This window comes from Tamandua tetradactyla, chromosome 16 (assembly GCF_023851605.1).
Source record: "Tamandua tetradactyla isolate mTamTet1 chromosome 16, mTamTet1.pri, whole genome shotgun sequence".
In the NCBI taxonomy this organism is placed as follows: domain Eukaryota; kingdom Metazoa; phylum Chordata; class Mammalia; order Pilosa; family Myrmecophagidae; genus Tamandua; species Tamandua tetradactyla.
Genome location: NC_135342.1, coordinates 79505663 through 79520839, shown reverse-complemented (window position 1 = coordinate 79520839; position 15177 = coordinate 79505663). Strand labels below are relative to the sequence as shown.

The 15177-nt window shown below is 50.7% G+C and overlaps 1 protein-coding gene across 3 annotated transcripts in view; it reads right to left on the bottom strand.

Moving 5' to 3' along the window:
- The window catches only part of CRISPLD2 (cysteine rich secretory protein LCCL domain containing 2), a 78213-nt gene that overhangs the window by 20986 nt on the left and 42050 nt on the right, over positions 1–15177 (bottom strand). For all 3 annotated transcript variants that reach the window (XM_077133209.1, XM_077133210.1, XM_077133208.1), the window contains 6 exons: positions 12630–12773; positions 11069–11129; positions 6618–6684; positions 5913–6043; positions 4205–4248; positions 1929–2001 (listed from right to left, as the gene is read on the bottom strand). In XM_077133209.1, the coding sequence (XP_076989324.1) occupies positions 1929–2001; positions 4205–4248; positions 5913–6043; positions 6618–6684; positions 11069–11129; positions 12630–12773 (520 nt within the window). The remainder of the gene's footprint in view (positions 1–1928; positions 2002–4204; positions 4249–5912; positions 6044–6617; positions 6685–11068; positions 11130–12629; positions 12774–15177) is intronic.

The following is a 15177-nucleotide window of genomic DNA, read 5'->3' as shown; positions in this document are numbered from 1 at the left end:
GAGACAGGCAGGATTCTGGGAGGGAGGAAAGGCAGGCAAAGGGGTTGAGACGTTGTAACCATCATGTGGTGGGTGCACAGGGAGGAGAGAAAAGAGTGTTAGTTGTATATGTGTGTGACTTTTTAAAAAGATGAATTTGAGAGTCTGGGAATGTTCTTTCCTACTTCTGGAATGGTGGGTCAGAAACTCATACATTGGATACTTAAACCATGTTAAGTTTTACTTTTAGTCTATCCATATATTCCAAATTTCCCCTCTGCTTCTCTTTTTGATGTTCAAGAAAATCACTAAAAGGTTACTACCCTCACCGGAATGCTCAAGCAACATGGAAGAGGCTCCAGAAGCCAGTGAGAAAGCCCCAGGCAGGTGGGGGGAGCCCTACCTTTCCCTACCAGGGGCACCCTCCCAGAGTTCAGACCTCTGTTCAGACCTCGGGGTTTCCGCCTACTGTTTCTAAGGTCAGCCATTTCCTAGGAGAATCCAGAAGTTTCCAGGCTCATGGAAGGCTATATTATCCAGCCTCAGAGCTTCTCTACATAGGATACCAGGAACACCCACTATATATCTAAGTTTACAATGGAGGTAAATCAGAACGCTTGCTTTGTTTGAAAGGCAGCTTTGCTTAGGATATATTTTCTGAAGGCTGAGAAATTTCTAAGTGACAAATAGGTAATTCCAAAGGAGTTAACGACCTATTCAATCAAAGGAGACTCCTGAGAATGCTTTATTTTTCCCCTTTCCAAGGTGAACTATGAGACACTTTAGAGACAAATGTCACCTAGCTTCCCTTTCTTTTATGCTGTGATGCATCATGCTCCAACAACTGAGAAGGTCTTGGCAGATGCATGTAAAACCTGTTCCCAGGATACAGGCATTGTGCTATACCCACAGAATGGAATTCTGCTCAGCAACACAGAATAAACTACTGGTCCACTCGACAACACAGAAGAATCTCAAAAGCATTCTGCTGAGCAGAAGAAGCCAGACACAAAAATCTATGTACAGTGATGGCTCCATTTAGATGAAATTCCAGAAGAAGCACAATTATAGTGACAGAAAACAGATCAGTGGTTTCCAGGGGCTGTGGGTAAGGGCAAGGGAGAGTCACTGACTACAAGGAAACTTTTGGGGATGATGAAAACATTCTATGCCACGATTTCTGGTAGTTACATGGCTGTATACATTTGTCAAACACACCAAATTGTCTACTTATAATTGGTGAATTTTATTGTGTACAAATTGTTCTTTGATAAAGATGATTAACAACAATGACGTAAAACTAATCCTGAGGGACCCACAGACAACATTACAGTTCTAGCACAACAACCAATACACTGACTTAAAGAAGCAAACCTGTATCCAGCTCCCAAAGTCTCTAAAATCGATCTAAGAGACCAAGAAGGTCAAATCTCAGTCTGAGGGGTTGGAGAAAAGCTTACAGGCAAATGGAGTCTATATAAATAAAAATATTCTCTCTAGTGAGTCGCAGCAATTTCAAGTGGACAAAATCATTTTCTCATGTAAGTTCTCAGCAAGGTTCTCGGTCCCAGCTGCCCAGTGGAATCACCTAGAAGCTTCTAGAGAATACCAATACTCCTGCCTGAGCCCCACCCTCAGAGACTCAGATTTAATTGGTCTGGGTGGGGGGCTCTCGGGATGAGAGCCGTGGTCTAAAGGAAGGGTGTGGTGGGTCCCTGCCTTTGAGCACGAGGTAGTCTACTCCTGGGTGTGTGCACGTGCGACCCCAGCCCGGAACACTGCTGTGCCTGCTTTGCCATGAGACAACGCCCCCAACCCAGCACAGCTCCTTCTTCTCTTGTGTGAGAAACAGATTCCTCTGGGGGGCCTGAACAGCAGCAACGCCCCCTCGCAGGGACCCCCAAGCCCACCCAGCTCTTGGCAGTGCCCTCCCCCCCCCCCCGCTTTACCTTGGGCAGTGAGTCCCCGACTTTTCAAATGGGCAGAGTTGTGCAACGGTGGTGTAGCAGTCCAGGTCCTGCACTGTGAACAGGAACAATGGGGGAAGGTCAGGTCCCCAGCAGACTGGGCCTCAGTCTACCCCCCCGTGCAATGGGCTGCTGGACCACAGGCTCTATGGGTCTCATGGAACAAAACGCTGCAGGGCCAGTGCTCCTGGGAACTCGCTAAGAGCCACTCAGGGTTTAAGACAAATCCATGGCCTAAGGTCAAGGTTGTCTCCACTGGACAACAGAACTTCCCATTTGAGCAAAGCTTTTCAATTTTGAAGCCTTTCCTGTACTTTATCCCATTCAGTCCTCATCAGCACTATTCTAACTACCCCTCAGATGAGGAAGCCGAGGCTCAGAAGGCTGAGAGAATCCCTTGAGACCTCACAGCACTTGGGTGAGATTCCAGTTTTGATTCTCAGTCTAGAACTCTTTCCACCACACCACACACCACTTGCCTGTATGTGCTGCCAGTTCACCCCTGCCAAGGGCAGGTGGCTCTTCTTCAAGGTCAAAAACAGACGTAAGGACACAGTTACATTACTGGCCATTTGTGGTCACCAATTGCATTTCTTCCTCTGGCCCAGGAATCAGCAAACTTTTAAACAACAGGCCAGATGGTGAATGTTTTTGGCTGTGGAGGCCATGTGGATTCTGTCATGGCGACGCAACTCTGCTGGCGTAGCACAAAACAGCCCTGGACCACTATGGATGAATGAGTGCGGCTGTGTTCCTACAAACTTCAGTTACAAAACCGGGCAGCAGAGCACACAAGGCCCCCCAGCCACTGTCTGCCAGCCCCTGGTCGTCTTTCCACTCGCCCAGGTCAAGGCTCTGTCCCACTCCAACAAGGGGACTGGTTAATGTCTCTATGCAGTAGAGTACTGTGGAGGGCATTTAAATGACACTTTAGAAGACCATTTAAAGGCACAGAGGTATATTCCTGATACATTTTATTGGGAAAGGAAATCAGGTTACTAACTGTTTATACAGTAATTCCATTTCAATTTTTTTAAAGTAGATCAAGTAAATGCTACTAACATATATGCTCTTAATACACAGAAAAAAAACCCTGTAAGTTAGCCACCAAAATATTCACAGCGGTGATCTCTGCATAATAAAATATACGATGTCTTTTCTTTTTCTCTGCTCTGCAGTTTTAAAATTATCTGGAATAAGCAGCAGTTATTATTTTTGTAATAAGGAAAGAAAGTCCTACAAATGTTCATAGAGGTAGCTAGCCAGATATTCTTATAACCAGGCAAAGCCAGGACTCACTTTCCCAAAGGAAAGGGATGGTCAGTGGGTGAAGGCCCAGGGGAGGACACTGAGACAGGTGTCCCTGCTTCCCTGCCTGCCTGAGATGATTCCTATAGGGCCCAGATGGTCACCTGCAGTCCCTACTTCCACTTCTGGCAGTAGCACACTCTCTCACTCATCCAGCCCACCTGCCAGATGAAAATGCCCGAGGGAAACGTGCCATGCCAACTCGGCGTCTCCCTCTCTTGCAAGGCAGACACTGTTAATCTATCGAGCCCTGCTTTATTCTGCTGAGCCCAGATGGAGGCTCAGACTCTTTCTTAACACAACGCTCCAGGCAACCCCAACAACCGTGAGACATGGACACTCCCAATGCCACCTAGGAACCACTCGAGACCCGGGGGTCAGTATTTCTGGCACATTCAGCTGGGAATCCCGGCCTGGGCTTCAAGTTCAGCCACTGAGGGCCAAGACTAAGTCTAGACATGTTTAGAAACTAGTTAAAAAGATCACCTCCTCAGGAACTTCTTAGTAAAATTGCCCCTTTACCATACGGAGAGCAGCATCATTAGCAGGAGTGACAACATTAAATCAATAGGACGAAATTTCCAGGGAAACCTTAAACAATCTGTGTATCATGGTCACCTAAGAGACCAGCCAGCTAGAAAGCCATGAGATTCCAAGAGAGACAGAGTCCACCAGCCAACAACTTTTGGAGATGAAGAGAACGTCCCTGGGGGAGCTTCATGAAACAAGAAACCGGAAGAGAAAGCTAGCAGACTTCGCCATGTGCCCTTCCATTCGAGAGAGAAACCCTGAATGGTATCAGCCGTCTTGAACCAAGGGATCTTTCCCAGGATGCCTTAGACTGGGTATTACTATAGACTTGCTTTAACTAGGACAATTTCACAGCCTTAGAACTGTAAACTTCCAATTTATTAAATTCCCTTAAAAAAAAAAAAGACCATTTGGCTTACCTTTTACTTTTGACACTGTGAATGAGCTGGAAGATTTGTATTTGCTGTAAAACAAAAATTAGAGAACATTAAACACAAACAGAATGGCTTCTAAAAGTGTGCACTTGCTCCTGCACTGCTTTTATTCACAGCCTCAAATTTACATGTTTCTAGTTGTTTCCATCAGCCTGAAGGCCTTTAGAACACAACCTCCTAAGTATCTGTGAGGAGAATATGTCCTTAGTGCTGCAAGGTTGGCAGCTGGAAGGGAACAGAAGTGCCTCTGGCATGAATGTACCAGCCAGTGCAGACAGAAGACCTTGGTTGGCGTTGCCTGGACTTAACTAAGCTTTTGTGGTCAGTGCTGAAGGCACACACCTGAGGTCTTGGGGACTGTGGCCACTGCTTTCATTTTGGCTCCTCTGCCCGTTGTTACCTAAACCCCACCCCACTCCGGCCCAGTCCATAGCCATAGCAGAAGGGGTGCTGCAGTATCGCCGGAGGGCAAGGCATTCTTGAGGGAAATTAAGCATCTAGTTGTTGAGCTGCTCCGAATGACTGACGATTCGGACTGGACACGCTCCTCTGAAGCAGTCACCGCAGCATTTGCTCAGGGCTTTCCTTGTGCCAGACCCTGGGAGGGGCGCTCACAGGGCACAGGTGGGCAGGTAGAGGCTGGGGTGTCTCCCTGAATGTCCCTTGCAGGTGCATATCCCAAGAACAAATACAGCCCAAGGAAAAAGTTCCAGCGGCAGCAATGCTCCAGCGTGAACCACTCAGAAATCTGGCCAGTGGAGCGAGCTGGGGCTGGGTCCCCAGTGCCCGCTGCTGTGCCAGCACCAGTTTCTGAATGGGAGAAGGGCTCCTCAGCTGGGTGGGGGCACATTCCCAGGGCACAGGACAACAGCTCTGTTCTAAGCTCTGTGGAAGGGTTTCCATTTTTTAGCAGTTGGCTCGCTGTCCCGGGGCACACCAGCTGGACATCAGTCAGGGGTCCTATTGGGACCCCTGTTTACAGAAGAGGGTGCTGCCCACCCAGAGGAGGTGAGGCAACAGGTCCAAGGTCATGTGTCAGGTAAGAGGTGGAGCCTGGCCTGCCTGACCCATGGCCCCCACCCGGGTCACCTGCAACTCTGATCCTACAGGTGAACCGAGACGGGGACTCTCGAGGGCTGGGACCCCCGCCAGGCTGCTTGTGGCCTTGTCCATCATAACCCCATATATCAGAAAGACCAGATGGCCTGCCCATTACTCCACTGCATGTGAAGAAACATTACCTTAAAACAAAAAAAACTCATTTCAAAAATGAAAAGTTGGGCAGGCCACGGTGGCTCAACAGGCAGGAATGCTTGCCTGCGATGCCAGAGGACCCAGGTTTGATTCCCAGTGCCTGCCAATGTAAAAAAAATAAAATAAAAATTAAAAAATGAAAAGTCTCATTCTCCAGGAAGTCAGAAAAGGAATCAGCCTGGATGTTCACGGAGAGAAATCAGTGTCTGAAGAGTTCTTAGGGATGGAAGGTAGAAGAAGCAGGATGCTGAACCAGATTAAAAACTCACAGCCAGGGGGAGGAAATATGGAATATGCTACATTGCCCAAGGGGCAATTTCTGAATTATGGGATCACGGGCATGCCTATTTTTCATTCCTGCTTTATATTTTTCGGCGCTTTTCAAAGTTTCGCCAACACTCTCAGCAGAAAGAAAGGTTCCTGAGAAGAGAGGTGGTACCTCAGCGACTCCACGCCGTGCCGCTCGGACTTCACGAAGAAGGGCGCCCTGCCGTTCCTGGTGACGTCCACCAGCCCCCCGCGGTCGTCGAGGACCCCGTAGTGGATGGCGGCGCGGCAGATGCTGGACGACTGTGGGGGCGGGGCGGCGAGAGCGACCGTGTCATCCACAGGCGTCCCCGTCAGCCTCCTCCCAGGAACACTCGAGGTGACTGTTTCCAGCCCACCCGGAGCCAAGAAGACGGCCGTGGGCTCCCCCCATGCCTGGCTCCCCCGTGTCTGGGTCCCCCGTGCCTGACTCCCCCCCGTGTCTGGGTCCCCCATGCCTGGCTCCCCCCATGCCTGGTTCCCCCGTGTCTGGCTCACGCCTCTGCGGATAGCCGCGCCTTTGTTACTGGGGCAGCTTTATCTCCAAGACCTCATCTGGGTGGCTCTGCACGCCAAGGCCGGTGACAACCGGCCCTTCTCCTGCCCAGTGGCGCATGCTAACGAGGGTCTGGAACGGAGACGGGCCCGACGGGCTCAGCCCTGTCTCCAAGAGAGGCCCCGAGACTGGAGCCATTCACCAGGCGCAGACGGCTCTGCGGACGGGAGGCTTCGCTGGGAGGCGGAAAGAAAATCTCCTCTAGGAAAACCACTGGCGTTTCTTACAAATGCGCAGCAGGACTCCACACAAGCCCTTTAAAGGAACACCAGCCGCACTTACGCTTTCATAAAAGAGAGTTCCGAAAATCTTTGCCTTGCTGGTCAAACAGCCTCCTGGACACTGATACCTGAGAAGAAGAAATAAAATGATCTTTCAAAGGTCAGTGTGCTCATTAGCTATCTCAGTGAATCTACACGTTTTCTTTACTCAATCCTTCCAATGACTAAATATAGAAACGCTTCATTCACTTAGAATCTACAGTTTCTGAACAAGTTGTAATTTCTTCAGGTCCAGACTGAAGTTTATAGTCACATGAACACAATTACAAATTCAGTTTGTTCTCTTTAAGACTCCATGTGTATAAGACTGGCACGTAAAGCCAAGAGATGAAAAAAACAGACAATTTGCAGAAACACAAACAGTTTCAAACACACATACACACACAAATATACAGTCAAATAACAGCCCTCAAAGAACTGAAAATTAAAAGGGAATGCATTTCTATCCATCAAATTACAAGACTCTTTTAACGGGATAAAACTCAGCAATGGTACACATCTTAGTTTCCTGGGGCTGCTGCAACAAAGTACCACAAATTAGTGACTTAAAAACAGCTGAAATTTATTGCACTAAAATTCTGGAGACCATAAACCTGAAATCAAGGTGTAGCAAAGCTACTCTTCCTCTGAAGCCTGGAGGGAAGACCACCCCTCGGCATCGGGCGTCTTCTGGGCGTCTTTGGTGCTCCTTGGTCTGTAGCTGCATCTCCCCAGCTCCGCCTCCACCCCCCCACAGCCTTCTTCCCTGTGGGTCTCTTTGTCCAACATCTCCCCTTCTTACAAGGACACCAGTCATACTGGATTAGGACCCACCGGCTCCAGCTCCGTCTCAGTTTGTTACATCTCCAAAGACCCTATTTCTAAACAAGGCCACACTCATGGGCCTGGGCTTAGGACTTGAAGGTATTCTTTGGGGACACAACCTAATCCGTTAGAGTGTCCACATACTGAAGATACTTTTGTACTCTGCTTGAGGGAGCATACGTTCCAGAAAGCCTTAAAAACGCATACCTGTTGACTCTTTAATTTCTCTTATGGATGTATAACCCAAGTAAACAGTCAGGAGGGTTGAACTGCATGGATAGTCCAAGGTGTACCACTGTTCATAATTGTGAAAAACTAGAAACAAGACAACGGCAATGGACAAACAGCCTTCTGATTAGCCACACAGATCAGAGGATCATGCAGCCACCAAAAATGAAGTTTTGGAAGCATACTTATCGATTTCGGAAAATGTTAAATGGGAAAACAATGACAAAACTGCATAAGCACTATTAGCTTAAAGAAAGCACAGAAAAAAGACTGAAATGAAAATATCAATTTGCTACTAATATTGATTCTAGGACACATTTTTTCCCCATATATACATTTTGTTGTAATTGGTTTTCCCTAAGTTCCTTATAATAAACAAGAAAACCTTTTAAAATCAGAAAAAGAAGCCCAGTAAATATTATTTTGGAAACAGCACCATGTATAAGAAATCCCCCATGCCAGATGGCAGGCAGCTTCTGGGGAGGCTGCTGACACCCTCGTGTTTGCAGGTGGTCCTGGATTGTGGGAGTCTTTGGAGGACTCCGTGCAGAAGGACCCAGGCCTTTTCCCTGCTCAGGGAGGGTTTCAGTGCTATCTGGCAAGAGCTGGTCACCAGCCCTTGTTAATTTTTTCCCCAAGTGCTCAGAACGTTCTTGTGTTGAGCCTGGAGTACAGAGAGACACAACATCACAAAAGGGCAACCCTTGAACTCTCCAAAAAGTCACAGACCTCTTAGTTCGCAGAGAGGATACCTTCCAGAAGCTGCCTGCTCTCTTCCCAATCCACTCGTTACGGAGTCTTGCAAACGTCACTCCAGCCCCATGCACGGGGACCAAGAAGTCTAGGCAAGTTATTCCACCACCGAGTGTGTGCACGCCTTGCTCATCTTGCCCACAAGGTAACCAATTTCACTCCTGCAGGGTTTGTTGGGCTATTGCCAGCTTTGCGTAGGGTGGTGTTTGAGCCCACTGAAGCGCCTCACGGCACATCTGGGTTGTTCAAAGTCTATTTCATAACACACCTGCTGAAGTTGGAGTGCAGGGTCCTACCACAAGCCAAATTCCAAATCCCAGAGGTTTGAAACAGGATCTGGCACCTTCCCTTTCCAACACGTGCTTTTAAGTAACCCGATCCAGCTTGAGACAAATGGGTGCCAGAATCCCCAGGAAGATGAGCACCGTCCTCTCTGCTGCTGGCCTGGTCCTGGCACCATGAACCTGGGGCTCTGTGTGAGGCAGCTGCACCTGTTTGCTGCTTGCTGCCAGAAAGAGCAATCTGGCAGCTACACTGCCAAAACCAAACTCATTCTTCTTGGCAGGCATGCTGCAACATCCAAATGGACAACATCAAATGATTCCATCAGCTGGATTAATTCATTCAACTACCAGGGGATCCTTTGGCAGCTTATTCATCCGGTGGGACCCAAGAGGAAGCAGCCTTCCTCGGTTTGCACAGAAGACCTGCTGGGCCTGTCAATGGCTAAGTAGTGCCGGCTGACAGCCCCATCCAACAGTTCCCAGCACTAAACCCTCTCTTCAGCGTGCCGTGCATGGAACTCGGGGAGGCCCTGTCACCTGACAGCCTTCACACAGAGTGGACAGGAGCCCCAGCCTTGAGTAATCTGAGGTCAACATCTCTGTGATATAACCTATCTGTTCCTTGTACACCTGGCATTTCCCAGCTGGAAGCTTCCTTTTTACCCCTAACCAGAGCATCTGCCTTTGGGCTCCTACCAAAAGTTCAGACTTGACCAGGCAAATAGAGGAACACTGAGTGAGAAGAGGGCTCCTTGAGGAGGTTCGAGTCATGGATTTCTTTAGGTTCTGCAAACTTCATCTCATCTGAGAACCCACAGCTTCTCCCAGAAAGGCTTTGTCGAGTTACATCCCTGACCACGGCGGCCCCACCTTCTGGTTTGCTCAGGACTGAGGGGCTATCCCAGGATGTTCATGCTGAACCTGGGAAAGTCCCCGGCAAACTGGGACCCACTGTTTACCCATTTCCAGCCTTGGGAGACAGGACCTACCCACCCATATGCAGGGACATCTTTGAGAGTAGAAGAATCAATACAGGTGAAGGGACTTTGTAACAGGGGCAGCACCAGTGCCGTGTGAAAACGGCGTCACATCACCGTCGCCCGGATCCACCTCCCTGGCCTTGGGCTGTGTCCTGCCCCTGCCCCGAGCCCACCATTCAGCTCCTGCAGCTCCACACAAAGCAAACACCTCCATGTGGGCTCATCTTAGCTCAGGGGCCAGCGCAAATGCTCCCATTCAGCGTTTCTCAAGGTACGATGGGCAAATCCCCAAGCCGGCCACCCGCCCTGGATCAGGAGCTCCGGGAAGAGGCTGCAGCTGGAATTTTTAACAGATTCCACAGGGGCTTCTGCTAAATTTGCAGGTTTGAGAACTACACTCTAGCTTTGGGCTCGCAACCCTGGGTGCACTTTAGAATTACCCGGGTGGGGGGGATGCTTGAACCCCACCCAGACTACTTAAATCAGCTAATCTGGGTGGTGGCTCTAAAATGAGTCTCTTCAAAGCTTTCCCCAGATGATTCTAACGTAGAAACCCATGGTGAGCTGAGCCGGCTGGTCATGGCTAGCTGAGCAGTGTGTTAAATATTCATGAATCCCACGAGCTGGTTGTTAAACTGCAGGGAGCTGCAAGTCAGCCCCAATGGATGCATTTATACCACAGCAACTGGCAAATGCTACAGATCAGTTGTTTTGTTGCTGTTTGTTCGTTTCTTTTTGAGAGCCAGTTACCCTCAGCACACCACTGCCAGGGTTGGGAACCGCTGGGTTAGAATAATGAGGTGTTCTGCTCCCCAGTCCCTGAGACTGCATTTCATGGTGGTCGGCAAGCTGTGCAGGGACACAGGCCCTGCTGGAACACAGACCCAGGTGGGAGGAGATACCGTTCTCAGCCAGAGGCGACTCTGCCCGCCCTCCCCAGGAGACGTTTGGTGATGTCTGGAGACATTTTTGGACGTCACACCTGTTGGGGGCATCTAGTGGGGAGAGGCCAGGGATGCTGCTCAACACCCCACACTGCCAAAACGGCCCCCACCTCAGCGAGTTCTCCAGCCCCACATGTCAGGCACCCTGAGGTTGAAAATCCCTGCTCTGGACCTACAGAAATGGGTCGTCCCCGTGCCCCAAGCTCTTGATGAACGGCAGTGGTTCAGTGGGGTTCAGTGGGGCTCAGTGGAGCTCAATTTATGGCAGGACCAACTTAGCTTCCCACTCAACCCGGGCACCTTCTGTGCTAAAGGAGGGAATACTGCTTCTCCCTGAGCTTCTGCCCAGCTGGGCTTGGGTCACAGGAGGCCGATGGAGTCCAATCTCTCCCACGCCCACCCCAGGCTGCTTCAAAGGGCTAAAAGCAGCAGCAAGACAGGGACCAGCTGAGACCTCACCTGTTGCACGTGGACCCTTTGCACTTGTCCTTCAACTTGGTGTCACACCTGATGACTTGGGCTAGGAGAGAGATGCGGAGAATTACATCCCAGCAAGAACCCTCCAGGAGGGCGAATGGGGGACCCAAGGGGCACCCGGAATCCAGGCGCAGGTGAGCAGGACATTGGCTGACACCCACAGGCTCAGTCACGGGATTCCAAGCCCAGATCCACCACTTAGCGTCTGCGTGACTCTGGACAAGTCACTCCCCCTCTAAGAGGTTCCAGCCTCTTATCTGTGAAGGTCAAGTGAGGCAGTTCAGGAAAGAAGCCTGGGCATGGGGCAGCACATGCTATGCTCGCCAGCCAGGAGGTTTCTGGGGCCCAGGACTTGGACAGGGAGGCAGGACGCTGGGGGGCCCGCTGTTCTCACCTGAGTCCTCTCCCCCTACAGCCAAGAAGACTTTGCCAAGCTTTATATTTTTGTTTATTTTATAGAGACCTATCAGAATCCTGGAGTATTGTTTGGGAAATGTTGTATATTACATTATAATTCTGTATACTTAAAAGAAACAATGGAACCATCTTGAACGTTTGGATAAAAAGGAGCATTGGTGTATTTCCTGGTCAAAGAAAACTACAGGATGATTAAAAGTCAGGCAGAAAGTTAGGGGGGAGAAAAACCTGGAAAGCACAAAAGAACAGAAAGTCTGGGGGAGGGAGACATAGCTGGAAAAAGGAGAGAGCATCTCTGAGAAGGATGAGCACAAGCTGTGCCTTACTGAAGGTGGCTCCCGTGTCTCGAGGCTTGAAGCGTGAGGGCACGACAGAGCCTCTGCCTGCTGCCGCCCCTGGAAAAGTGTCCCTCCCAGCCCTAGCCCTCGGGCAGCAGCATCTGTGTACACAGGTGGCCACAGCTTCGGGACAGTCTGGGTGGCAGAAACAAGAAACCCCTTGGGAGGTGCAGTGGGGCCAGGAAGAGCAGGGCGGGGGGCGGGGTGGGGGAGACCCTCAGCAGCCGGGAACACTCAGGAGCGGTAGGGACAGCAGCCCCTGCCCCGCCCTGTCCCCTCGGTCACACGGGGAGGCAGCGCCAGGCCGCTCTGGACGCGCAGGGAGGCCTCAGCCGACACAGGTGGCCCACGTGAGCAGGCAGTGCTCTCTGCCACCTGGCAGAGGCTTCGCTACCCCCATTTTCTGGCTGAGCAAACAGAGAGTGAGAGTTGGGGAACCAGTGCCACGGAGCTGGCGGGTGGGGCAGGGGCCTTGCGCTCTGCTCTCTGCTCCCACCCCGTCCCCCTGGAAAGGACAAGGGGACATCCAACCTTAAAATACCTGCCTGGCTGGGGTGAGGGTGGGGTGGCAGCCACCCCCAGTGGAGCTCCTATAATGCCTGCTTTTAAAAATGACATTAAAATATTGTTTCAAGATGTCTTAAGCTTGCACTTTTGTGACCAACACCCTGCCCTGTTCCGGCTGGTGGCCAACTTGGACCCTCCTCAACCCACCAGCCCGTTGCGCCGTCCGCCCTCAAGAACCCGCTCGGCCCGCCCCTGGGAGGCAGGGCCCCACCCCCACTCACTCATGTAGCTGGGTGTGGGGGTTGTCTTGGGCTTCAGTGGGCCGGGCACCCTCTGCTGCACCCACATGGGCTGCTCGTCGGGAACCGGCGCCATTTCCACCTCGTTCATCGCGTCGGTTTCAAGTTTTCGGTCATAGGTCTCTTCTTCACAGTGGAGAGGGAGAGAAAATAACACACTGGGGTTCAGCAAATATGTACTTGGAGGGAAAAAAAAATAATTTGAAAATGAACCCTGGCTGAGGTTTGGCTTCACAAATAATCGTTTTTCAGTTGCAAAGAGAGACCTGCATTTGCACAGAGCTCTGGCCAGGTAGAATTCTACCAGCCCAGATGGGCTGGCAACCCTCCCGCCACTGTGCTTGCCTGGGCCCAGGAGAGCCGGCCGAGCAGGGGTCAGGAGGCCCGGGCACCCATGCCTGGAGGAACGTGGTTTCTTGTCCCACCTCCGCCTGCCCTCGGTGGTCTGCCCAGAGTGGTCACTGCCTCCCTGGGGATCCCCCTGCCCTACATTTTTACTGGGAAATTAAGTCTTCCCATGCCAGGGCTCTGGGAACCCATCAACTTCACCTCCCCACCAGCTAGTCCTGCTCCTGGTCTACCCGGAGAGTGAGGGGCCTTTAACCAGCTCAGTCACTTCTCTGCATCAAACCAAGAACATGGGACCATCCTGTGGGACTCTCCAAAGACCCAACCACAGCTTAAAAAGAAAGCTTGTTTATTGGGTCCCAATCTCCCCCCCCACCCTGAAAATACCACATTATTTTTCCAACCACAGCCCCATGTTTTCAACTATTATGATGAACTGAGCATATCACATGTATTAAATATTAGCTCTGTGTCATCCGGTTTTCAGCATGAAAGACAATTATCAAGCACTTGCCCGCATTTCTAAGCAGAGCACCAGGTCCCAAACTGTAAACTGCTATTTTCCTTTACTTGATGGCATTGTGAAGGCTGAACCAGCGCGTCTCTCACAGGGCTCCTTCCTACCTTTGTGGCTGCCCTTTCCCCAACCTCCCCCACCTCCCCACTGCCCCATCTGTCTGCGGACCTGAGCTGGAGAGCTCTGCCTGTGGAGCTCCCGGATGCAAAAAATGATAGGTGCATTTGGTGCTGTGAGGCTTAAGTTCAGGTGTTCGCTTGGTCAGATGACTGTGCCCAGTGGTTTGGTCAAGCCTGGCCTACTTGCTACTGTGAGAGTATTCCGTATCTCTACTTCAGCTAGCCAGCTTCTCCTGGGGAATTCGTTAAAACCTTCACTGGAGTCTTTGCTGGCCACCTGCCCTACGGATACAGACTTGCCCTCCCCACAGCTGCATTAGCTAACTCTTGTAATAAATCTCACCATATTTACATATCTATATACCTAGGTATGTATCTCCTGTTGGTTCTGTTCAACTAATACAGGTCTGGGAAACTTAGCAAAGAGAAATAATGTACTTCACGGCCTCCTTGTTACGGAATTCAAATTCGAGTCCATCAATTCTCGGGTTTTATTTCCAGTTCCTCCCAGTAGCAATAGCTTCTCTTCTCCAAAGGGCAGACCAAACGTTCTATGTCTATACAACACTAAATATCCCCATGAGTGTTTTCTTGATGCTCCTTGGGGCTGAGACCTTCTGCTTCTGTTTCCTGGATGGAGTTCATTACCCCCAGCCCCAGCCCCAGGCTGACTTGTGCCAGAGAGATGGAGAGGAAGAGAGGTGGGCTCTAGGCTTGAGGGTGCTTAGGCGGTGCCGAGTGACAACTCTGTCACTCTAAGTGTTTCTGTGCCACCCCTCACAGTCCCCCCGGCAGCAGACACCAGGGTCTCCCCTCCCCAAACCAGGCCTGTCACCTCCAGGAGCTGGGAGCCTGGCCTGCCTCCCACACCGCCGCACACTCAGCACACGCAGGTGCTCAGGAAAACTGCTGCCTGAATAAATACCTGAGCTCCCGAAGTGTTCTGTCACCTGAAGAAAAATACAGATACCCCACGACAAAAGTTGAAAAAAATTATAGAAGGAGGGAAGGCTGTAGCCACCAGTATAGGCAAAAACCTACAAAGACGCTGGGTTTCCAAACCTCCGCTGCCGTCTGCGCTGCCCTTGAAAGTGGCTATTCAGTTTTGCTCTTGACTGGAAGCCGGGGCTGTCTTTGAAATAAGCCAGGTTTGCTTCCATTGGCCTCTCCCATTTGTATTCCTCATAAGCAGAGCTTTATTTAGCCTAATATAGTTCGCTACAGCAGGCTATGACATTTGAGGACTCGCTATTTAAGAATATGGGCAAAATGTCCTTGCCCTCGGCCACGCCCGCGGGAGGTGGAGGGCCGCTGGAGGCCGGCTGTATTTGAGTGCGTCCTAATTGCAATTCTCCGTCAGCAGCCCCGGGACATTCCGTGAGGTCACTGCAGGGTCGCCCTGATGCTTTTCAGCACAGGTCGTGGAGATGCAGGTACGTGACACTGTTCACCGAGCTGCGGACCCCACCCCCATGCCATTCAAGGGTGAAATGGTTACACATCAGGTCTGGCCCTTTTCCCTCATCCTTTCATAGAATCCCCTCAC